This window comes from Musca domestica, unplaced genomic scaffold (assembly GCF_030504385.1).
Source record: "Musca domestica strain aabys unplaced genomic scaffold, Musca_domestica.polishedcontigs.V.1.1 42, whole genome shotgun sequence".
In the NCBI taxonomy this organism is placed as follows: Eukaryota; Metazoa; Arthropoda; class Insecta; order Diptera; family Muscidae; genus Musca; species Musca domestica.
In genome coordinates this window covers 2,648,343-2,675,285 of record NW_026712329.1, presented here as the reverse complement: position 1 = coordinate 2,675,285, position 26,943 = coordinate 2,648,343, and the positions used below count along the sequence as shown (strand labels likewise).

Below are 26,943 nucleotides of genomic sequence, written 5' to 3'. Positions count from 1 at the left end.
AACACCATTGCCAAATTTAGTGCCCTGTCTCAACCTCAGATACCAAGAGTGATCGTAATACTATTGCCAAATTTATTGCCATTTAGTACAATTATATTTCGCATTTCCAAAACTAGCTCCTTCTCTCAACCACAGGCACTAACAAACAGTGACATCCATATCAATTTTATTCCTTAACCCACACCACATTTAGTACTATTAGTACTGTTTGTACAATTATAGCGAACATTTCCAAAACACAAGATACCAACCTCAAAAAAAACCTCCAAAAAACCTCAATATATAATTTGAGGATTCCAGCCCTATCCCCTCACCAATACCAAATTTAGTACAATTTTGTATTTTTCGTAGAAATATAGGACACATTTTGACACTACCGCCTCAAACACAGATGCCATTTGTAAACAAAATACGAATTTTTAGAATAGAATCTCTATCCCTTTACCCAATACCAAATATAGTACCATTCATTACTTTTCGTACAATTCAAGTGCACAAATCCGAAATCACCTTCATAGGTCCAAACTACATGTGGTGTCCGTTGGAATTGCAATTATCGAATTTCGAAAAATTATAGTACTTGGCTGGCAATTATTGTACGCATATCTAAAACCCCCTTTTTATCACAAACCTACAGCCAACAGGAGCCCATCATTGAAGCTTTATCCGTTCACCCAAAACCAAAATGTAAGGAGAAATTCATTTCATTTTAGCTTAATATGTAAATAATCAGATTTGTCGATTTTAGATTGAATATCAGCCAATGTTATTGCAAAAGCTACCAATGCGTCCTGAAAAAAATGCAATTCATCTCCTTTTCTATTAATTGAGATTTTCTGTCGCCATATTGTGGCCACTTCCTAATGTTGGGGTTATTATACATAAAAGGCATAAATTTTGGATTGTACCTACTGCATTTATTACTAATGTTTTTCCACATCAATAACTATATTAAGATAACTGATATTTAACACTCCATCTATCTGCTCCCACATTTTTGCAGAATCTCCCAAAAACTTTGCAACATGTATCTAAACATTTGGTGGAATTCATGCATGGAACATGATAATTAAGTATTGCCATTGAACAATACCACAACAACTGTTCCTCACAAAGCACATCTCGCAAAAGTTAAGAGAAAATGAAGATGAAGTTAACAAAAGAAAAAAAAACACCAACTCCATCAGCCACGCCGATTTGCTGCCGTCAAATGTTCATCATCATCATCATCACCATCAAAATAAATTTTATGGTTTTTGTTTTGGTTTTACATTTTATCTGTTGTCTGTCTTTCGGCTCTATGCTGTGTCTTTTTGCCGCATTTCAGGGAAGTACCGAACTATGCGCAGTCTCAGTCTGCAACGAACAATCAAACGGTCGAGTTGTTTGGTAGCGGTTACTTTGGTAATTTGTGGCCAAGACAAAAAAAAATAAAGAAATTCCGCCAATGCATAAACCTTCAAAACCGAAAAAAGTGATGAGAAGCAACAGTTGTTGGTGACTTATGAAAATATTTGCGCTTAAGTGATCAGTAACGTTTTTCGTTTCGCTTCGCTGTGGTTGCCGTTAAATTCAAACGAAAACAAAATCGATAATTCCTGGAGAAATTTACAGGCGTTAATTAATTACTAACGAATATTCAAAACTGACAAAACTTTCATTGATACGCCTGGCGTGATTGTTTGGAATCCGTAATACAGTGTTCACAGTGTTGTCTTATTTTCTGTTTTAATTAAATTCAAATTGAATAATTGTTAAATGAACAATTTGAGCATAATTTGAATACAGTTGGTGAATGAATGAATTTAACTGCCTATAGAGTTACAATTATTAACACCTTTGAACAAAGAAATTAAGAAACGAATAAATAAATAAAACCTACAGAGTAACGCCGGCAATTTGAATTCATTTTTTGGATATTTTTAACGATTTTTGGATAAATTTTAATCATGAAGTTGGTAAGTGAAGTTTGAAAAATGTTAATATTTTTTTTTAAATTGATATTCCTGATTCTGTGATTTATAGTAAAAATAATTATTATATTATTATTTACAAATTAATTTGAACAAATGTTTAATATATAATTCAAATTAATATTTACTTAAAAAAAACTTAAAAAAAAAACAAAACAATCGAAAATTGTATTGATGTTCAGAAGCTAATTGAAATTAATTTCCTTATAAAATAAGGAATTTATGTAATTTTGGTTTATAATAAGCGAAAAACCTTCTGTAGAACATTTGGTATTGAAAAATCTACATTTTGATATAGGACCTGTAAATGCACTGACAATAGTATGATCAATTGGTTGTTTTAGTCAAAATTTTAATCCGAATATTTAGTAAATTGGAGCTTTGTGTTTCCAGTAAAAGGTGAGATAAAAAAAACTGCAACCAAGTCTAAGGTCATATTTTTTACATTTTTTTAAATTTTATTGAATGAAAGCAAAACATGTCGGAAATAGCATTAAATTTTATAATAAGTTTGTTCGAATTCGTCACCTTTTTCACGAATTATAGCCTTCAAGCTGAAAATGAAACCGTCACACGCTGCCCGAATGTTGCTCTGCGGTATTTTAGCCCCTTCCAGGCGAAGCGCTTGCTTGAGGTGATCGACTCTTTGGTATTTTTTTACCCCCGTATATTAACATTGTCATTCCGTTTGTAACATCCCTAAAGATTCGTCGTAGACCCCATAAAGTATATATAATCATAATCAGCATAAAATTCTCAATTTTTTAACGATGTCCCTCTGTCTGTCTGTCCGTCTGTCTGTTGAAATTACGATACAGCCCACATATTTGACGTAGAGCGTCAAAATTTAGCAGAACAATTTGTATTGTTTCTAGGATGGTTGGTATTGAAAATGGGATATATCGGTCCACGTTTTGGTACAATCCCCATATAATGGTACCTCCCGATATTCGGTATTTTGCTGGTTTTTGACACATATTTTCACCGATTTGTCTAATAATTGGTATTTGTTGGCCATAATGGGTCCTTGTTCGTGTGGCGAAATATTGTATGTGGTATAGCCCCCATATAACGGTACCTCTTGATGAATTTTGCCACATTTTTTTACGGATTTGCCTAAAACTTGGTATTTGTTTGTCATAATGGCTTCTAGTTCTTATGGCGAAACATTGTATGTATAGGTCCACGTTTTGGTATAGATCCCATATAACGGTACCTCCAGATATTCTGCCGAAACATTGTATGTATAGGTTCACATTTTTGTATAGCCACATATAGCGGTACCTCCCGATATTCGATATTTTGATGATTTTTGCCACATTTTCCCACGAATATGTCAAAAGTTGGTATTTGTGGGTCACAATGGGCTCTAATGTCTCCTTTACCCTATGGTAGAGGGTATAAAAAGTTCGGCCCGGCCGAATATTATGTTTTTTTACATGTTTAGTACCAATCTAGCTTTTCAAAATATTCCAGACACAACCGTCCAACGGATTGGTATCCGAAGATTTTGGTGTACGCTGGAAATGAAGGGAGGAACCTCATTTTGTAACCATTCTTGGGTGGCGGGGGCTGAGACTTTAATACACCCTTTAAAATATTTTCGTGATAATATTCGGCATTTATTCTGATGCCACGGTCGATTAATACGAGCAGAGAGCGACCATCGGCTGTTATGGCGGCCCACACCATCACCATGGCCGGCGCTTGAGTTCTGGTCGCCAACAGAAGGTGCACATCTTCAGCTAAGTAAACACGAATGTGAGGAAGTACAATTACAGAGTGAGATGAAGAAACCGGAATCAAGCGTACAAGTGTACAAAAGCATTTTAGTGAGAATTTTACTGAAAAAATTTATTCGTGATGAAAGTCAAGCGTGATAGTGTGATTGCTTTATATTGGGCAAAAAAACCACAAGTGGCTATAGATAGAGCACTTCAGCATTTAAATGTGAATAAATCTTTTGTGTCTCGTACCATCGCTCGTTACCGTGATACTGGTTGCGTAGCCCGACGTCAAGGAAGTGGACGGAAGAAAACAGCACCATCAATAGAAATGGTTCGAAAAGTAAAGAAGCCACTTGATCGAAACCCGCATCGCAGTGGCCAAAAAATGGCTCGTGAGCTGGACATATCGCAATAAACCATTCGGCAATTATTGAAAAATGAGCTCGGGGTAAAGCCATTGAAATTCCAAGAAGTGCAAGAACTTAGACAGCAACAGAAAGAAAATAGACTCAAAAGAGCTAAAGGGTTGCCTCGCTTGGCCGAAAGTGGTGAACGGCCGTATGTGGTTTTCTACAATGAGAAAACATTCGTTGTCCAGCAGTTTGTAAACAAACAAAATTATCGTGTTTAGTTGCCAAAGAGGTCAGCTGAAAATGTGCAAAATGTGTTCGGTTGGCCACCAGAATCAAGTGCCGGCTATTCTGATGGTGTGGGCCGCCATAACAGCCGATGATCGCTCTCTGCTCGTATTAATCGACCGTGGCATCAGAATAAATGCCGAATATTATCGCGAAAATATTCTTGAGAGTGTATTAAAGCCTTGGACACACAAACATTTTGGCCGCAGACCTTGGACATTCCAACAGGACCATCGCACTCAGCACGCGCCACCCAAGAATGGTTGAAATATGAGGTTCCTCGCTTCATTTCCAACGCACAATGGCCACCAATTTCAGGATACCAATTCGTTGGACTATTGTGTCTGGAGTATTTTGGAAAGCAAAGCTGGCACAAAAAATACGAAAGTGTCGATCACATCAACCAAGCTCTTCACCGGGAATGGGCCAAAATACCGCAGAGCAACATTCGGGCAGCGTGTGACGGTTTCATTGGCCGTTTGAAGGCTATAATTCAAAGGTAAACAATTCGAAAAAAAAATTTAGACTTATTCTAAAATTTGATGCTATTTTCGACATTTTTTGCTTTCATTCAATAAAATTAAAAAAAATGTCAAAATTATGGCGTTTAACTTTGTTGCAGTTTTTTATCTCACCCTGTATGCTGAGGGGATGCATAAATCTGCAAACCGACTAATAATTTCTATGTTGTTTCCGTTTTATTTTGATTTATAGGGTGATAGCATTGAATGATTATTTTTGATTCAACATTCGTAAGTTTTAAAGAGTTTTTCAACTTTGTCTTGTAGTCTTCTTCACATATCGGCTAATTATAATAACTGAGGGAGAATCAGATACATTTTTACTTTGGCAAATATATGCATCTCTGTACAATTTTTATACCCTACAACACTATGTGTTGGGGGTATTATAAGTTTGATTGGCCCCAAAATTATGTAACACCTCGAAATATTGGTTTCCCACATAGGAAAGTATATATAGATCATCCTATCTCGCCGAGCTGAGTCGATCTAGCTATGTATGTCCGTCCGTCCGTCTGTCCGTCTGTCCATGTTAATTTGTAATCACTCTACAGGTCGCAATTATGGCCCGATCTTCACGAAATTTGGAATGGAGGTCGGGGTCGGGCCAGAATAGAACCCTATTTCTTTTTGAGATGATCGCCAAATGTTTAGGGGTTGAAATGGACCAAATACTGAAAAAATTTCGGATTTTGCAGTAGCTATACAGGTCGCAATTATAGACCAATCGCATGTAGCTAGAGTTTAGGGCGGGGAAGAAGCCTACCAATTTGGGTGGTCGTCGGATAATATTTAGCGGGTAAAATAGACCATATATTTTGTGTTGAAAAAATTCAAAATTTTTCATTAAACCGCGAATATTTTAAATCCCGGCGAAATCACAAAGCCATGAAAAGGTTACTTCTGACCTTTACATTGATGTTAACATCCAACAAATCGGATATATAGAAAATATGTGAGATATGTCTATCAAAGAAGATATGCTTGAAAGATCTCTTATATGTCGAGAACGGCTGAACTGATTTCGACAGTTCTCATTAATTCAGAATGGCCTCTTCGCAGGAAAGAAAAAACGTCTAAAAAAATCGCATAAAAATATCTCTCTAAAGATGAAAATATTGATTTTGTAAAATTTTCTCATATTTTTTTCAATTTTGTCATATTTTTGGCATATTTTAATTTTGAATTAAACATTTGGTAATATTTCTACAGCTAACAAAACTAAGTAGTTAGGATATCAGGAAATCTTATACAGATCCCATTTCTGGCCCGATCTTTATGAAATTTTGCATGGGGATAAGATGAGGGTCAGAATAGAAGCCTACTCTTTTTGGAGATAATCGCCATATATTTAGGGGTTGAAATGGGCAAAAAAACTGCAAAATTGTCAGTAAGTCGTAATAATCGCCCGATCCTCATTTGAATGGAGGTTACCGGACATTGCAAAAGCCAAATAGTTTTGGATGGCCATCCAAAAATATTCAATGTGTGAAATAGTTTGCCAACTTTTTTAGACAAAATACGAAAATGTCCATTCCAGTGACTTTTTGGAGAATTCACAAATGCAGGAAAGACGCACTTCTGACTATTTCGTTAACGCTGATTTCGTTGAAGAATATAGTCAAATGTCTGTATCTCATATAGATGCGTTTAAGTCAAAAACCAATAATAAATGTTAATCTTTTGCCACTTCTGAGAGATTATAAGTCTTTGGGAAATATTGGTTCCAGATCTAGGAAGACCATTTACGTGCAACATCTACCTATAAATTGGAAATGAGCAAATTAGTTCAAGTTTCTATTATTCGAAAATTAGAACGAAACCTGATGGTTTTCTTTTATTATTTGTCACAATATCTTGTGGAATTCTTTCGAGTATCTCGCCTATATAAACTGTATCGTTTATTATAGTGTTGTAGGGTATTCAACGGTCGGCCCCGCTCGACTGTAGCCTTTGCTTACTTGTTTTGTTATTGCCTATATCATACATTGAATTAAAGGTTTTTTCCCATCATCCAATTAAATGGTAACACATCCGTATTACATTTATTCTATTCGCATTTCAAAATTGTTGTATATTCAAACAATACATCTAAATAATTTAATGTAGCATGGCGTAAAAACATTTTGTACTTCTTTGCCAGCGCCAAACATTGTCACACGTTCCCTTAAATCTTTTCTTGCCAACGGAAATTTAATACAATAAACTTTTAATGAAATGACCGACTTTGACAAACGCTAAGCTACAGCAGCTACAAAGCGCCAACCAACCACCCAACCCACCAACCACACGAAATAATTACAAACGAAAAACTCCCACAATTTGTAATGAAAACCAAAACTCCGCTAACAATTACAGATAATGAACCGCAATAATATCAAGCATTGAAGCAATTATTTATTAAAACCGCCGAAAGCATCGGAACGATATTGAAACTCAAATGACTTTGGCAAAGCAAATATAAAGATTAACTGACAATTATGTTAACATTGCATTTAATATTTTTGAATTAGACGAATTAAATAATATTGAGGGTCAAGAGGAAAGGTTTGTTTGTTGTAGATTTTGTAAACTTGGGTAATTATGTCAAATGATCAGTGTCGAAGAAGAGTTACCGGCTATCTATAATCAAAACAAAATAGATTAAAATCATAGAGTTATAGAACCAAAAAATCCGCTCATTATAACCACTAACATAGAAAACTTTGGACATTTTAAAATATGACAATGGAATAACTGAAAAAAATAATTTTTTTAAATACTAAGATAAGTATTTTGTACATTGAAGGCGAAATACGTGGAAAACAACTAATAAGCTCGGCCAGCGCGAAATTTATTTACTCTTCATAATGGGAAAGTTGTATTTAAGTTAAATTGCTTAGCTGCACAATTTCTAAAAGTTTGGGGTTTGTATCTGCCCGGCATGCATCTTAGATTCCTAATTGAAGGCTTTTTACTTGAAAATGTGAGTGGAACATCCGGAACCAATAATTGTGTTGCTTTAAAACTTGGATCCTCACTGAAAATATCCTCTGAGTACTTGTAACCCTATATATATTTAAAAAGTACCAAAAGCGAAAAGTAAAGTGTATGTATTTTTTGAGATATAGATGCAAGTTACAATTGTAATAATGGACTTATTTCTGTACAGGTTATACAGGGTGAGATAAAAAAAACTGCAACGAAGTTAAACGTCATAATTTTTACATTTTTTTTTTTTAATTTTGTTAAATGAAAACAAAAAATGTCGGAAATAGCATCAAATTTTAGAATATGTTTAGATTTATTCAAATTGGTCACCTTTGGCACGAATTATGGCCTTCAAACTGCCAATGGAACCGTCACACGCTCCCCGAATGCTGCTCTGCGGTATTTTGGCTCATTCCCGGCGAAACGCTTGAGGTGATCGACACTTTGGTCTTTTTTAGTCCAACCTTTCTTTCCAAAATACTCCAGAAACAATGTAAAAATTTCTACAGGAATTTTGTATGGAGCTAGAGTTTAGGCTGGGCAGAAATCTACCAATTTTGTCATCGGGCAATATTTACCGGATAAAATGAACCGTATTTTTTATGTAAAAGAATAAGAAAGTTTCCACTAAACCGCGAATATTTTAAATTCCGGTCAAATCACAAATTCATCAAATGGTCATTTTGTGACCATTACAGTGATGCTGAGAGCCAAGATATCGGATATATAGCAAAATAGGTACAATATATATGTAAAAGAAATATAACTTTTTTATTCAGCTTATAAGTCAAGCTTATAAGTTAAGAACCGCTGGACTGGTTTTTACAACTCTCATCAATTCGGAATGGTCTCTTACCAGAAAAGGATAAAATCTTAAAAAAATATGACAATAAAAAATTGAATATTTTTTGTTACATTTTTAAAATTTTTCATATTTTTATCGCATACAATTTTTTTTTTTAATTTTTTTCTACACCCCACAACATTATGTCAACATTATATTCAGGTCACAATTATCGTCCGATCTTCACAAAAATTTGTATGGGGTAGGCTTAGGGTCAGAATTAAAGCCTATTGTTTTTATATGTTTTTATATGTTTATTAAGGGGCTCAAATTAGACATTGGCTTAATATTTTTCTCTGGGGCATGTCTAACACCACCTATACGAACGAAAGTTTTTTTTTACATGAAAACAATGAATTAAATAAAATTGGGTTGAAGGGGTCCTTAAACTCATAAGAAATTTTTTTCGACACAGGGGGTTTTATTTAAAAAAAAACGGTTCTAAAAATCAATTATTATGATACAGCTGTCGCACCGATTTAGATAACGCTGTCAAGTGAGCACGTGACAGTGTACCAAAAAAAGGACATAATTTCCAAAAACCAGGATAAACAAGTAAAAATGCAGTAAGTTCGGCCGGGCAGAACTTTAAATACCCTCCACCGTTTGGAACGAATTAGAAAATTTTGCAAAAAATAAAATCCATTAAAAATTCTTACATAATCTTTAAAATATATAATATAGGAAGGTGCCGATATATGGGGGGATATACGATATTGTGGACCTATAAAGACAAATCTATGTCTGCGTGTAAAGTACTCACAAGGAACTCCTTGTGTGGATTTTCAGATAATTCCATTGGAAAAAGTGGCTTAAATCATCAAAATACCGAATATCGGGGGGTACCGTTATATGGGGGATATACGATATCGTGGACCTGTATAGACAATTCTCTCTCAGGGGGTAAAGTACTCACAAGCAACTACTTGTGTGGATTTTAAGACAATTCCTTTGAAAAATGTGGCTAACATCATCAAAATATCGAATATCGGGGGTACCGTTATATGGGGACCGATATAGCCCATCTTCGAACTTGAGCTGCCTGCAGACAAAAGAGAGATTTGTGCAAAATTTTAGCTTCCTATTTTAATTCGGTTAGACTGTAGCGTGATTACAACAGACGGATAGACGGACGGACGGACAGGGCTAAATCGTCTTAGAATTTTACGCTAATCAGGAATATATATACTTTGTTGAGTCTAAAATGATTATTTCGATGAGTTACAAACGGAATGACGAACTTAATATACCCTCCATACTTTTTTTGGTGGAGGATATAAAAATCTGAATTTAGGAGGAGAGGAAATATTGATAATTTTTGTACATACATTTAGCTTTTTTGCCGAAGAAGGTACAGCTGATTTAAGTTTCACTTAAATTTACACACTAGGAGATAAGGCCCAAAATACCAAAACCATAAATGTACGCGAAAAACATAGCCTCCAAAAAGACATTTAACATAATGCGGTGAAATCGATTGCATTGTACAAAATCAAGGGTATTGCAGCTGACCCCGCTATGCTACTCCCTCGTGAATGTTTCCAATGACGCCGATTCTTCTCATGTCTGATGAAATTATGCAATTTTCGAGATTTTTTTTTTGTATTTTTAGCAAAATGTTTGCCTCTGTGTTTTCTTCCAAAGAAGATGATTATTAGCGTGTTTTTACGGGTTTTTTTGCCATCCGCACAATTGTGGTAAAGATTCCGATGCCCATGCGGCAGATGATTTTGGGATGGGCTGTAGAGATGTTTGTTTGGTAATTTCACTTTTTTTCTCTTTTTTATGGATGCTTACATAATTGTGTACAGCATCGTTGCATGTGTGCCGATACCCAGATTGTAGTGAATTTTGCGACGTTATTGACACTAGTTACAAAGTAATAAATTAACAAAACAACATATACATACTCCTGGGATGATCTCATTGTTGACATATCTTTTGGAGGTATTTGCAAGGAAAGGACCTAACATTTAGTGGTCAGACAAAAAAATTAATAGTCTAAGATAAGGTTACTCTAAACTAAATTATTGGCAAGTTTCCATATTAAAAGTAATTCCTTTGACTTAAAAAAAATTAAAAGATACTTTCTTCATAATTTCCAATGAAAAAAAAAAACCAAATTATGTAAAAATTTAAAATTCAACATAATACACATTTGTATAATTAATGAACATGAACACGCAAGTTCTCTAATATGCCTTCATTAAATATACGAAAATATTGTTCGATATACATACATATAATTAAATTAATGTATTTCTTATATATAAGATGGATCGATATATGTTTGGTATGTTTTTTGACATATACCTGTGTATATATGTAAATAATAAATATGTATATAATCATTGCCCATATTTTTGGTTGCTTATTTTTGCTTGAGTTAAAAATGTTTAAAACAACCATGAATTTTGTATGAATGTTTGTATGCAGACATTTGTCCGCATCCTCACTTGCAAATTTTTCATGTAGGGATTTTTGCCGGTATTCAAAACTACTGAAGGCCAAACTACTAAGGTGTCCACTTTCTTTTTTGTCAGTTCCTCGATTACATAATTGTGTAAATAAATATTTAATGGCAAAGTTCATATTGCCTGGCTGTTGTAAAACTGGTATTAAAAACTTGATAATCACCTTGCCACACACACATATTCGGCGATGTGAGGAAGCGCAAAATGTTGTTATTCGCTGGTGTGGCATAATATTGAAATGCATCATTTGAATTTCTTGGAACACAGGTAACAAGAAAGCGTTACTTACTTACATTATGCCAATCATTTTGTAATATTACTGCAAAATTTTTAATATGAGAATTATTTCTGCCCACGAGCGATTGCGCAGAAGCAAAAACACAATTGTTAATGTTACTGTAATTAACAATAAATTACGATTTTTAGATGTCTTATAAGATGTCTTATAAAAGAAAACAAGTAAAAAGTCCGGCCGAGCCGAATTTTGGATATTCTCCACTATTCGGAACGAATTTGGAAATTTTCAAAAAAATAAAATCGGTTTAAATTTCTGTTAACATCTTAAAACAAGTAAGCAAAGGCTACAGTCGAGCGGGGCCGACCGTTGAATACCCTACAACACTGAATACCCTATACACTATACTCGAAAGAATTCCACAAGATATTGTGACAAATAATAAAAGAAATTTTCGAATAATAGCAACTTAAACTAATTTGCTCATTTCCAATTTATTGGTAGATGTTGCACGTAAATGGTCTTCCTAGATCTGGAACCAATATTTCCCAAAGATCTATAATCTCTCAGAAGTGGCAAAAGATTAACATTTATTATTGGTTTTTGACTGAAACGCATCTATATGAGATACAGACATTTGACTATATTCTTCAACGAAATCAGCGTTAACGAAATAGTCAGAAGTGCGTCTTTCCTGCATTTATGAATTCTCCAAAAAGACACTGGAATGGACATTTTCGTATTTTGTCTAAAAAAGTTGGCAAACTATTTCACACATTGAATATTTTTGGATGGCCATCCAAAACTATTTGGCTTTTGCAATGTCCGGTAACCTCCATTCAAATGCGATCGGGCGATAATTACAACTTGCTGAAAATTTTGCAGTTTTTTTGTCCATTTCAACCCCTAAATATATGGCGATTATCTCCAAAAAGAGTAGGCTTCTATTCTGACCCTCATCTTATCCCCATGCAAAATTTCATAAGGATCGGGCCATAAATGCGATCTGTATATGATATCCTGATATCCTAACTACTTAGTTTTGTTAGCTGCAGAAATATTACCAAATGTTTAATTCAAAATGAAAATATGCCAAAAATATGACAAAATTGAAAAAATATGAGAAAATTTTACAAAATCAATATTTTCATCTTTAGAGAGATATTTTTATGCGATTTTTTAGGCGTTTTTTCTTTCCTGCGAAGAGGCCATTCTGAATTAATGAGAACTGTCGAAATCAGTTCAGCCGTTCTCGACATATAAGAGATCTTTCAAGCATATCTTCTTTGATAGACATATATATCGCACATATTTTGCTATATATCCGATTTGATGGATGTTAACATCAATGTAAAGATCAGAGGTAACCTTGTCATGGCTTTTGATTTCGCCGGGATTTAAAATATTCGCGGTTTAATGAAAAATTTAGTTTTTTTTTCAACACAAAAGATATGGTATATTTTACCCGCTAAATATTATCCGATGACCACCCAAATTGGTAGGCTTCTTCCCCGCCCTAAACTCTAGCTACATGCGAAATTCCGCGTCGATTGGTCTATAATTGCGACCTGTAGAGCAACTGCAAAATCAGGCATTTTTTCAGTTTTTGGTCCATTTCAAACCCTAAATATTATGCGATCATCTCCAAAAGAAATAGGGTTCTATTCTGACCTTAACCCCACCTATATTCTAAATTTCGTGAAGATCGGGCCATAATTGCGACCTGTAGAGTGATTACAAATTAACATGGACAGACGGACAGACGGACAGACGGACAGACGGACGGACGGACATACATAGCTAGATCGACTCAGCTCGGCGAGCTAGGAAGATCCATATATACTTTCCTATATGGGAAACCAATATTTCGAGGTGTTACATAAATTCTGGCCCAATCAAACTTATAATACCCCCAACACATAGTGTTGTAGGGTATAAATACCGAATGGGGGGGTTGACGTTAACGGCAAATTTTACCGTAGGCCATCACAATATTCATATACGAATCTTGAAAAAAATTAAGAAAAAATATATATTAAGAAAATTAATGAATAATATAGTTAAAATCATCAAAATACCAAATATAGGGATATAGGGTACCGATAGGGCTATACGAAGACGCAGGCATGCATAGCCAATTTTCGTCACAGGCTATATTACGAAATTTAAAACAATTACGGTGAACAATGTCGCTAAAATCATCAAAATACCGAATGTAAGGATGTCTAGTTATATGGGGACTATACTTAAACCTGAACCTATGTGGTCCATTATCAATACCAAAAGTCCTGCAGAAAAAAACACACATTTGAGTAAAATTTGATGGACCTACTTCAATTTGTTCGGAGGCTAGAGTGATTTCCACAGACGGACAGACTGACGGACATCGTAAATCGACATAGAATTTTATGTTGATCAAGAATATATATACTTTGTGTCGTCTAAAATTTATATTTCGAGGAATGACAAACTTAGTATAGCCTCCATATGGGATGGTGGGATTAAAATGGTTGAAAAACTTAAAAACTACGGAATTTTACATGAGGTAAGAGTTTGTGACAGGGCAGTAATCTAGCATTTGGATGACCATTGGATTATATATAGCTTTTGTGTGGATATCACATGGTCGGACTATAGTTTTTTCTAATTATATTCCAGAGAAAACAATATATGAGACACGTGGTAAATTTTGAAAAATATTGAAATATGCGTGAGATACCAGATTTACTAGACCGAAGTGTTCCACTTCATTGTGGTTAGTTACGAAAATTGGCCGATAAATTCCATATTCACGCCAGATCTCCCTTTGAGAGTAATATTTAGATATAAAACGTTTTTATAGAGCCTCCGACTTGTTACGAAAGTTATGAGAGAAATAAATATTTAGAAGGGAAGTCCCTTTGTGGGGAGGGTACTAGAAGGGGTAGGCTAATATCTTGTTTTAATAAAAATATTAGGATGTGCATTTTATGAGAGATGTAATTTTTCAATATTTTCAAAAGGAGTATTTCTATATATTTCGTCTTCAGACACAAGATCTTGTTTTCGTAAAAAATTGGGATGTGTGAAATGTTATGAGAATTGGATGATCAATTCGTATTTTATGATCGTTTTGGTTATAAAAAATGTTCACCCGTTGCGGGACCAGTACCAGATGGGGTAGAGCAATATCTATCAATTTCACGCCAGATATTGTGTTAATAAAAATATAAGGGTATGTAAAATTTGAGATGTAATTTTTCAAAATTTTGACCCGTTAAACAAGTGCAAAACAAGTGTTCCTATATATTCCGTCTTTACAACAGATCTTGTTTTCGTAAAAATACTGGGATGTGTGGAATTTTAAGAGAATTTGATGCTCAATTCACCTTTTATGATCGTTTTGGTAATTCAAAATTTCGAGCCGTTGTGGGGGAGGTACCAGAAGGAGTGAACCTATATATCTGATCGTCACAACTGATCTTGATTTAATAAGAATACTCGAATGTGTGAAATTTGAAGACAGTCTGACTTTTTAAGTGTTATAATTATTCCATATGGTAACCTTTAATGGGAGAGTTATTTGATGGAGTGGGCCGATATTGTCCATTTTCGTACTTGAATCTTGAATCTTGCAAATCTCAAAAATATTGAGATTTGCATAAAATCGAATGATATTTCCCCTTTCAATGAGTTAAATTATTTTCTCTTAAGATTTTGACCTTTTGTGGTGGTGGTACCAGACCGATGTTGCCCATCTCCGAACTCGATCTAAATTTGACAATAACATTACCATGTACCAATTTTGGATAAAATAGATTGCAGATTGATAAAATTTTATTCAAATGTATGTTATGTCTGCAGGACTTGGTATTGAAAATGGGCCATGTAGGTCCACGTTTTGGTGTAGCCTCCATATAACGGTACCTCCCGATATTCGGTATTTTGATGATTTTAGCGACATTATTCACCGATTTTTTCGTGTTTCGCATTTAAATATTGTAATGGCTTATGACAAAATTTGCAGGTCCACGTCGTCGTATAGACCCTAATATAACGGCTTTATTCGGTATTTTAAAGATTTTAACAGAGTTTTTAACGGATTTTATTGTTTTTGAAAATTGCCAAAATCGTCTAAATTGTAGAGAATATTCAAAGATCGGCCCGGCCTAACTTACTTTAGTAAGAAAGCTTACTTGTTTTTCGTAAATTTTCCCCACCCGTTTACAGTTTACACCTCTAAACGTATTAAAATATATATATGCAATTAAACACACAATTTAAAACTAAGATATTACTACATATCAATTTGTGCCAAATTGTCTAACACAACATAATTTTTGAGGGAAGACGCCAAAGAAAAAATCTTCGTAAAATGTCACTATTGCAAAAAAGACAAAATATATCAAAAAAATTATAGGCTTCGCCCTTTTACGGTCCCGTTTAGGCGATTGCATTTATTTTGACTTTAAAAGTTTGCAAATTGACGATGCTAAACCATATAAAGGTAAATACAAAGTCTATCTCTCGTTACATTAAAAAATGTACCTTACCGATATTTCTACAAAACATCTTACCTTCACAGATATTTGTATTTTAGGTAAGGTCGCCTAATTGTAGTTCTATAAACAATGTTACAAATTCATTACTTACACTTATAATTACCTTGATGTTCATCAAATATACAATTATATTTTTTTTCTCGTCTGTATATTTATTTGGCGTCAAATGTGTGTTAAGGCAAAAGTAACAACACCTTTAAACTTTAAGCCCACAACAGGTCACAAAGAGGTTTCTTGTTGTTCCTCTTCATGTAAATTCATGTTTGCCCAGTCAAACGTATTAAAATATGTGTTAAGGTCTTGTTAATCATAATTGAATTTAAGATGTTTTAACTGGAAGATGGTTTTACCTATTTCACACCATTGTGGCAAATAGCTGAAACTGTTTTTTTTTCCTTAACTACATGTTTCCATACGAGTGTAAGAAAATTTGAAGCGTCTGCTGTTGTTATCTTTCAAATTGAAATGAACACTTAACAGCGCCAGCAAATAGAGTTGTGAGCAATTTTACTTACACAGATATTTTCTTGTCACAGATTAAAGTAAAACAGATGTTCGAAGGTATGCAACAATTTAAGCAAATGCAAATTGAGGCTACAAAATGTGGCGCATACAGATTTTAAACATGGTTTGTGGTAGTAGTCTGCAGTTTGCGAAATGGTTGTAAATTTAAATTAATGTCATTACAAAAAAAAAAAAAAAAGGTTTTTACATCTTACAGTCAAAGAAAACAAAAAAAACTAATTTTAGTAGACGTCTGTGAAATATTGAAGATAGGATCTACGTCATTTTAAGATGGAAATACATTTATTTAAAAGGTCTATTATAGACAGAATTTTCAGGGGGCTAATATCCTTACACAGAAAGAACTCTCTGAATTTTATAATTTTTACTGACAAGAGAAACGTGCAAGTGTGAAGGCACGAAGTGTGCGATCTTTCTACGAGGTTAACTCTCAACTCTTTTTATGTGGGAGCGATCGTGATTTACCTGTGTTTAAATGAGCAGAATTTCTGCTCTAAAGCAGGGGAATTGGCTCGATTTCAATCGAATTTTACCCCAACTAGAGATGGTTTTCCTATGTCATATGGCTACAGAGTATGTTTATCATTTTGGATCTAGATCTTTTTGGTCGCAAACCATTTCAGAACATTTGGAGTCGGCAACCATCCGTCCGTCTCTCGCTCTTTCGAAGGGAGTATTCGATGTGGTCCAAAACCTGGTACTTCGTAATATTGTTATTGATCGTAGATCAAATTCGAAGATGTACAATATCGTTCCACTCCTTTTAGTTACTTCCCCCAAAAATGTTAAAAATTTCAATAAACATAACTCGTATTAAATTTGAAATTGAAAGTCAGATTGTCCTCAAACTTAAAAAAATAATATTACTTCAATAGAGCGTACCACTCATTCTAGTACATTATCCACACGTGTCAACATTTAAATTTCATAAGATACTAAATAAGCATTCGATACTTTTTAAACTTAGCACATCCCAATATTTTTACCAACACAAAATTTGTAGTGAAGATGGAATATTGCTGACGACTTTATCTGTTACATCTTCCTCAAGGGGTCTAAATTAAGTTTAGTTTTATTTCTCATGAACTCATATATTTTAAGAACATTTTATTAATCGTAGATATTTTAAGAATTTTTTTCTTATAACAGTAAAATCCATAAGAATTTATTTTTATGAGTTTATTTTTTTAAAACTTTTCTCACACGATGGCGGACACTTTAAAAAAAATGCGTGGATATTTTAGGAACTCTTTTTGAATAGTCCTCAAAATATGAAAGTTGGATTGAAAAAACTACAACCAACTTCAGACTGCTGTCATTTATAAGCCACTCGTCCGACAGCCGTTAAAATTGTTGCAGTGATAGCTCATTATATTGTTTACAAGCGTACAAAAGCATTTTGGTGACAATTTTTTAGACAAAAAGTTATTCGTGATGGAATTCAAGCGTGATAGTGTGATCTCTTTATATTTGGCTGGAAAACCACAAATGGCTATCGTTAGAGCACTCCAGCATTTACATGTGAATAAAACATTTGTGTCTCGTATCATAACTCGTTACCGTGATACTGGTAATATAGCCCGACGTCAAGGAAATGTACGGAAGAAAACAGCAACATCTGCAGACATGGTTCAAAAAGTAAAGAAGCGACTTGATCGAAACCCGCGTCGCAGTGGCCGAAAATGATCGAGAGTCAAACATATCGCAATATTCCATTCGGCAAATATTGAAAAATGAGCTCGAGATGAAGCCATTGAAATTCCAAAAAGCGCACGAACTTATACCGCAACAGAAAGAAAGTAGACTCAAAAGAGATAAAGAGTTGCTTTGCTAGGCCGAAAGTGGTGAAATGCCGAATTCGGTTTTCTCCGATGAGAAAACATTCGTTGTCTAGCAGTTTGTAAACAAACGAAATTATCTGCAAAAAATGCGCAACTTCCGTTAGCCACCAGAACTAAAACGCCGGGCATGGTGATGGTGTGGGCCGCAATAACAGCCGATGGTCGCTCTCCGCTCGTATTAATCAACCGTGGCATCATAATAAATGCCGAATATTACATCGACAGTATTCTGGAGGGGGTGTGTGTGTATGTGGGAGCCTTGGGCACGCAAACATTTTGGCCGCAGACTTTGAACGTTCCACCCAAGAATGGCCAATGGCCAACAAAATCTCCGGATACCAATCCGTTGGACTATTGTGTCTATTGAAAATTTCCAAATTTGTTCCAAATGGTGGACGGTATTTAAAGTTTGGCCCGGCCGAACTTACTGCCTTTTACCTTGTTCCATTTCATTTTTGATTTTTTAACGTTCTGTAGATATAACTTAGATCTCTTCAATAGTTTCGTCACAAATATTGAATAAGATTAAATGGTAAAAAACACCTCGAAGTCAGTTAAAGATAGAATACTATCTGTGGGTCTATAAATAGCAGTAGATGTAATTATTCTTATTGTATGCAGTGAAACATTTTGCATAAATTAATTAATTAATAGAGGCTTCTATAGGGAGAAAGTATAGCAAACTTCTTCAACAGATACCAGAAAACCTTTCTGAGCACCTTTATGGATACAAACCTTTCAAGAAGCCTTCTTTAAGTAGACAGATACATGTTGTCACTTGTAGACCAAATATTCAAAAAAATATATATATTCAAAATATATTCAAAATATATTCAAAAGCGACCTTTTTTATTCTTCACAGACAATCTTAGTTCAGGTTACGACTCCAGGATGTACATCAATCAATATGTATTACATTATTGCTTAGAAAAAGTATTTCAAAACGATATTACTAAGTATTGAGCACTAACAAAGAATTTCATCATTTCTCAGATTCCACATTAACTTACAAAAAATCAAAATCCATAAATTGCCGTTGCCTTATCAACGCCCATAATCAAACAATGACTTTCCTTTCATTGTTGCCAGAGTTCGTTGCTTAAGTCTTTCGTTTTTATTTATTTTTTTTTCTTTGCTGAAAAAAAAATCTCACAATAAATCGTCAGCTGTCAATTTTCACATCCACAATAATTTGTCGATTTTGACGTTATATTGTGTTATAAATACAATCTAACTTTGCAATTGCGTGTCAATCGAGAATATTCATTTTCAATATTTATACAAATGATTCAATTGTTAAACATGGCATATTTCGGAAAAGACTAACTAACTTATTCCAGAAATGCCATTGTTGCTAAATTAAAAAGAAATCTCAAAATATCTATGGAAAATCATAAAAATTCCACCCAAAAACAAACAAACAACTAAATAACGACGATAGTTTCTCATAGATTTCCCGTTTGTTTGTTGGTCGGTCTGTCTGTCCGCCTGTCTGTCTGTCGGTTCGCATTTGCAAACTTTGTATTGTTGCGCATGCAAGTTATTACCACGAGCTACATGACGAATGAAGCATTACCTCATAAATCCATCCATCATAATGCGGCTATAACTGTTAACAAATTTTTCCCCCAACAGTAATATCTTAGTATTTTACATCGGCCAGTCTTGACTGGTAAGTAACTAGCAACCAATAGCATCTGCCTCCATGATGGGCAATAAAAAGTTTAATCAGAAAACTTCATCCTCATCTGTAGCCAAGTCGATTGGTGTTTCTTGGGAGTTAAAGTTTATGAAATTAGGCAGCATGAATAACAACAACAACAACACCGAATGCATAAGAAAATCGAAGACGAAACTAAAATAGAAACAGATTCATGGTAATTTTTGTTGTAAGTATTGTTGTTGTTGTCGGTTTGCTACTTTATCAAACGCCTGCCAGCCTGTATTGTTGTATCTCTCTGTTTCTGTGTTTCAAAGTGAAACTTCAATTTTCATAGCCATGTAATGCCATTGACATTGCCGCTGCGCTTGGTGGCATCAATGAAGATGATGATCAGCATTTTGCGGAAATTTTGTCTTCCACAAAAAAAAAAAACATCTCTCAACTACCACTACCCACCTGTGTACATTCATACATACATATTTAACTAGCTAGCTACCTACCAACACGTTTGCTTTAACTCATGTTTACAATGGACTTGGTGACTACATTTTCGCATCATTTGCGGGTTTTTGTTATTGTGAGGTTATTTTTCCGATTTCTTTTTAGCCATTACAGCATAATTTTTATAAAAATGCCGGTAAATATGGAAGATTGAAGCCTCGTCATTATTACAGCATACAAAGGGCATTAAAAATCCGTTAGGTAATATACAATGTTTTTCTATGTCAAAAATGTATTCAGGGACAATGTCCCACAACGATGACGATGATGCAAATATTGATGGAAATTTTTAGAGTTATTATTTTTTTAGGCATTTTTGGGGAGGGATTGGGGAGTTTTATATTATGAATAAAGATATTTAAAAAAAATTAATGACAAATCTGGAAATAACTTTCAAAGAGACGAGAGATCTCGTGGTCGGTAGTAAAATTCTTAACATACTCGTATCTGGAAAGTTACCACTTTATTATTATTTTGAAGTAGAATAAGAAGTAGAAGTATGATAAAGGATATACACAATATATGACAATATATTTTTTATTATACCCTCCACCATACATAGTATCTGCCTTTTGTCTGCAGGCAGGTCAAGTTCGAGGATGGGCTATAGCCTCATATAATGTTTTAAGCCACATTTTTCAATGGAATTGTCTGAAAAACCACACAAGGAGTTCCTTGTGAGTACTTTATCCCCTGAAAGATAATTATCTATATAGGTCCACGATTTCGTATAGTCCCCATAAAACGGTACTATACGGTACCGAATATCGGTACTCTCCGATATTCGGTATTTTAATGATTTTAGCCAAATTTTTCAACGGAATTGTCTGAAATTCTACACAAGGAATTCTTTGTGAGTACTTTAACCCCAGACATAGATCTGTCTATATAGGTCCACAATACCGTATATCCCCCCAATATATTGGCACCTTCCGATATTCGATATTATTTTTTTTTAATTCAAAGTTCGAGATGAAAAAACTGCAACCAACTTCAGACTGCCATCATTTCAAAACCACTCGTCCGACAGCTGTTAAAATTATACCAGTGACAGCTCGTTATATTGTTTACAAGCGTACAAATCATTTTTGTGAGAATTTTCCACAAAAAAAGTTATTCGTGATGGAATTCAAACGTGATAGTGTTATTTATTTATATTTGGCTGAAAACCACAAGTGGCTATCGTTATAGCACTCCAGCATTTAAATGTGAATAGATCTTTTGTGTCTCATACCATACCAAAATGAGTTTCCTCGCTTTATTTCCAGCGCACAATGACCACCAAAATCTACGTATATCAATCAGTTGGACTTTGTGTCTGTAGTATTTCTAAACCAGTAAAGAAAGTCTTAAAGTCGGGCGGGGTCGACTTTATGATACCCTACACCCCTTTGCTAATTTAGTAGAGCTGCGCATAACAATTAAAAGTTTTTATGGCAGAATTCAATCATACACGCTATGATTATAATTATAATTTAAAGTTCAAAGAACTAAATATGCCTAAGCATTTGTATCTTTTAAATTCGGACTTGTATTGCCCATTTGGTGCACAATTAATTTGAAAACGGATAAAAATATATATGGGAGCTATATCCAAATCGGAACCGATCTCCATAAAATTTGGCAAAAATATTTCTGAGCTGTATTTAATATATCCCTGAATATCGTTGTTACGGAGTGCATATTACGGCTGTGGGTAACAAATATGACAAATCGGATGAACCGTATATATGGGAGCTATAGCTATATCTGAACCGATCTTCACCAAATTTGACATACTAGCTTCTAGACTCAATTCGGTCGTAAGTGCCAAATTTTATCCAATTTGGCCAAATATTAGACGTTTGTTGCACAATCACAGGTAAATCGGACGAAGTTATATATGGGAGCTATATCCAAATCTGAACCGATCTTGATAAAATTTTGCAAATGTATTTCTGAGCTGTATTTGATATATTTCCCCAAATATTGTTCTTACAGAGTGCATATTACGGCTGCGGAGGATAAAAATTGCAAATCGGATGAACAATATATATGGGAGCTATAGCTATATCTGAACCGATTTTGATCAAATTTGGTATACTTATTTTCAGGTCCAATCGGATCGTTCGTGCAAATTTCCATATTATTCGGACTGATTTTACACGTTTGGTGCACAATAAAAAGCAAATCGGACGAAGATATATATGGGAGCTATATCTAAATTTTAACCGATTATCTCCAATTTCAATAGTGTTCGTCCCTTGGCCAAACAAATGATTTGTGCAAAATTTCATCTGGATAGGGCAATAAATGTGAACTGTACTTTGTTTACAAAAATACATGGACAGCCGGACAGACGGACGGACGGACAGACTGACGGACGGACATGCATAAATCGACTCAGAATGTGATTCTATGCATATCATCAAAAGGAACTATGGGTCTATTTCGTTTCCTTTTGGCTGTTACAAAGAAATGCACAAAGACATAATACCCTGACCACCTTGTGGTGTAGGGTCACCTCAAGCAAGCGCTTCGCCGGGAAAGTGCCAAAATACCGCAGAGCAACATTCGGGCAGCCGTTTGAAGGCCATAACTCGTGCCAAGGATGAAAAATTCGAAAAAATCCAAACTTACTTATAAAATTTAATGCTATTTCCGATATAAAATTAAAAAAAAAATTAAAAATTATGGCGTTTGACTTTGTTGCAGTTTTTTATCTCACCCTGTATATCCTTCATCAGCATAAAGTCTGTCTGTCTGTCCGTCAGTGGAAATCACTCTAGTTTCCGAACGAAATGAAGTAGGTTGATAAAATTTTACCCAGATATGTGTTATGTCTGCATGACTTTTGATATTGAAAATATATAGATAGGTCCACGTTTTGGTATAGACCTCATATAACTGTACCGACAAATTTAAGGTTTTGGGATGTTTTAGCAATTTTAACCCGAATTCGCTGTAAATTGGCATTATGTTAGAAACATCCTTGCATAGAACTGTCAATAAAAGTTTATCAAATTTTGTATTTTAAGTTCCTAATTCTACTCTGGTATATAATTGACAGTTAAGGTCTACGCTAACACTCGATATTCGGTATTTTAATAATTTTGGAGACATTATTTCAACGGAATTGTTTCTCATTTTGCAATTTCCTTGCAAAGGCTTTATTACTTGTTATACCCTCCACCTTGGAAAGGAGGGTATATTAACTTTTTGATTCCATTTGTAACATCCTTAAATATTCGTCTTAGGCCCCATAAAGTATATAAATTCATAATCAGCATAAAATTCTAAGTCGATTTAACAATGTCCGTCTGTCTGTCTGTCTGTTGAAATCACGATACAGCCCACATTATTTCACGTAGAGCGACAAAATTTAGCAGAGCAATTTGCATTGTGTCTAGGATGGTTGGTATTGAAAATGAGATATATCGGTCCACATTTTGGTATAGCCCCCATATAAAGGTACCTCCCGAAATTCGGTATTTTGATGATTTATGCCACATTTTTTCACGGATTTGTCTGAAAATTGGTATTTGTAGGTCATAACGGGTCCCTGCTCGTGTGGCAAAACACTGCATGTATAGGTCCACGATGTGGTATAGCCCCCATATAACGGAACCTCCCGATATTCGGTATTTTGAAGGTTTTTGCTACATTTTTTCACTGATTTGTCTAAATATTTGTATTTGTGGGTCATAATGGGTCCTAGTTTTGGTATAGCACCCATATAACGGTACCTCCCGATATTCGGTAATTTGATGATTTTTGACACAGTTTTTCACGGATTTGTCTGAAAATTGGTATTTGTTGGTCAAATTGGGTTCCAGCTCCGGTGGCAAAACATTGAATGCATGGGTCCATGATTTGATATAGCCTCCATATAACGGTACCTCCCGATATTCGGCATTTTGATGGTTTTTGCTACATTTTTTCACTGATTTATCTAAAAATTGGTATTTGTGGTTCATAATGGGTCCTAGTTCTTGTGGCGAAACATTGTAATTATAGGTCCACGTTTTGGTATAGCACCCATATAACGGTACCTCCCGATTTTCGGTAATTTGATGATTTTTGACACAGTTTTACACGGATTTGTCTGAAAATTGGTATTTGTTGGTCAAAATGGGTTCCAGCTCCGGTGGCGAAACATTGCATGCATGGGTTCATGATTTGATATAGCCTCCATATAACGGTACCTCCCGATATTCGGTATTTTGATGGTTTTTGCCACATTTCTTCTAATGTTTCTTTTACCCTAAGGTGGAGGGTATTAAAAGTTTGGCCCGGCCGAACTTAATGTTTTTTTACTTGTTTTTGGGTTTAACTTTTTCTTATTATTGCAACAAGCACAACCAAAGCTATTTAAAACAGTTTTAATTCCCAAATTCGAAATGAAACACTAAACCGAATGGTAATCGTTCGTCCACTGACCATATTCATGTAAATTAAAGAGATCTTGATTGTCTGACCCAGTTTCTACTATCTTTCTCTCCACTGTACCCTATTTATGTAGTTTCAGATGCCCAAGTTTCAGTCTTGCAAACGTAAATTATTGAGTCTTTATTGTTAAAATTACGTAATTTATACCGTTTTTTCGGGAAATCTAAATGTTTTTCCCACCGTTAATCGGAAGCATATTTTCTGGTTTCTGCATCACTTTTACATTATTCTAACCCAATTTTAATAACTGCAACATGAAACACTTTGTAGAGCAAACATAACCTAATTAGATGCAAATCATAAAATACGATCATAAAACATACAATATTCACATGGCCATCGGATGGACGTCGGTGTGGTGCCAAGACAATGGCCACCATACAAATTTGTTTTATTCATTGAATTAACAAAATAAGAAAGAAAAAAAAAACAGAACTCTGCTAATGAATGAACAATCGATGCATGGCTTTTGGTTTTGTGTTAACAATTCTGTTTTGGGAGCTTCCTATTGTTTTGGGCGAATTTATAGTGTCGTGCGTTTTGAATAAAGTGTGAAATTATGTTAATTCATACAACGAAGATGGCAACTTAATTTGTTGTTGTTGGTTCTCTTGTTCAAATCGAATGGTGATTATGATAATAATTATGATGATCTTCAGATCTTTTGTTGATAGTTGGAGTGATACATTTGTGCATTTATTGTCATCGGAGGCAATCAAAAGATTAAAAACGAATTCGATGATTATGTTAATGACAATTAAGACGTATTTTATGATAATTGTAAGCCCCCAAATGAAACATGGCAAACAAAAGATTTTGTTTTTGTCCACAAGACAATATCGCCAATGAATAGATCCATCAAATTGACCCATAATCTGATTTTTTTTTCTACTTCCCAAAATTAAGTAATAAACTTCAATGGATCGTTGGTCGAATTAAGACTGGCAATCAATATGCATATTGACGACCTCTTCAGTGCGAAGAGTTCACATTCCATACAAGTGAGAAGTGGCAAATAAATCACTGAGACCGGCATTTGATATCTCGAATGCGGAGGAGTAAATATTTGTGGGTTAAAGTGTTTAGTTTTTGCGTATTTCTTTTTTTATGCATCCATTGTTTTATTCCAAAAAAGGTCATCTATGAAAATCATAAAATTTGATATTTTATTACCTTGACCAAAAATTTCAAAAGATTTCCTTATTTTCTAGTTTGTATGCAAAAGCAATTTAAAATGCTACCAAAAATGAGATATAAACTATTAAAATTTTTGTACAATAATTTATGTTTTTTTTTTCGTTTAACTAGAAGAGAATTCAGTTCAGATGAAATAGCTTCAATGGAATATGTATTTCATTTATTCTTTAGCTGTTGGTTGGTCATGGGAATGAAAAACCTCACGCGCTATTTATTACTCTGCTCAGAAATGCCTTTGCTAAATTTTATCAAGATCGGTTCGGATTTGGATATATCTTCCATATATAACTTCGTCCTATTTACTTTTTATTGTGCACCAAACGTCTAATATTTGTCCAAATGGGATGAGATTTGCCACTTACAACCGAATTGAATATAGAAGATAGCTATAGCTCTCATATATATTGTTCATCAGATTTGTTACATTTGTTACCCACAGCAGTAATATGCACTCCGTAATAACGATATTCAGGGAAATATATGAAATACAGCTCAGAAAAATCTTTGCCAAAATTTTATCAATATCGGTTCAGATTTGGATATAGCTCCCATATATGTCAAATGGACAATACAAATCCGAATTTAAAAGATACAAATGCTTCGGCATATTTAGTCTTTTGAACTTTAAATTATAATTATGATTGAATTCTCCCACAAAAACTTTTAATTGTTATGTGGAGCTCTACTAAATTAGCAAAGTGGTGTAGGGTATCATAAAGTCGGGCCCGCCTGACTTTAAGACGTTTAAGACTGGTTTTGATTGAGAAAAATATTTAGATATACCAAGCTTGAAAAGTATCGCTGACTTTTTGCAAGTTATGAGATATATAAGTATACCAAATTTGCACCAAATTAGATACTCCCT

At 34.4% G+C, this 26,943-nt stretch overlaps 1 protein-coding gene across 2 annotated transcripts in view; it reads left to right on the top strand.

Moving 5' to 3' along the window:
- Positions 1-1,820: 1,820 nt before the first annotated feature.
- The window catches only part of LOC101887486 (alpha-protein kinase 1), a 54,036-nt gene continuing 28,913 nt past the window's right edge, over positions 1,821-26,943 (top strand). For both annotated transcript variants that reach the window (XM_059127123.1, XM_059127122.1), the window contains exon 1: positions 1,821-1,958. In XM_059127123.1, the coding sequence (XP_058983106.1) occupies positions 1,950-1,958 (9 nt within the window). In that variant the 5' untranslated portion in view covers positions 1,821-1,949. The remainder of the gene's footprint in view (positions 1,959-26,943) is intronic.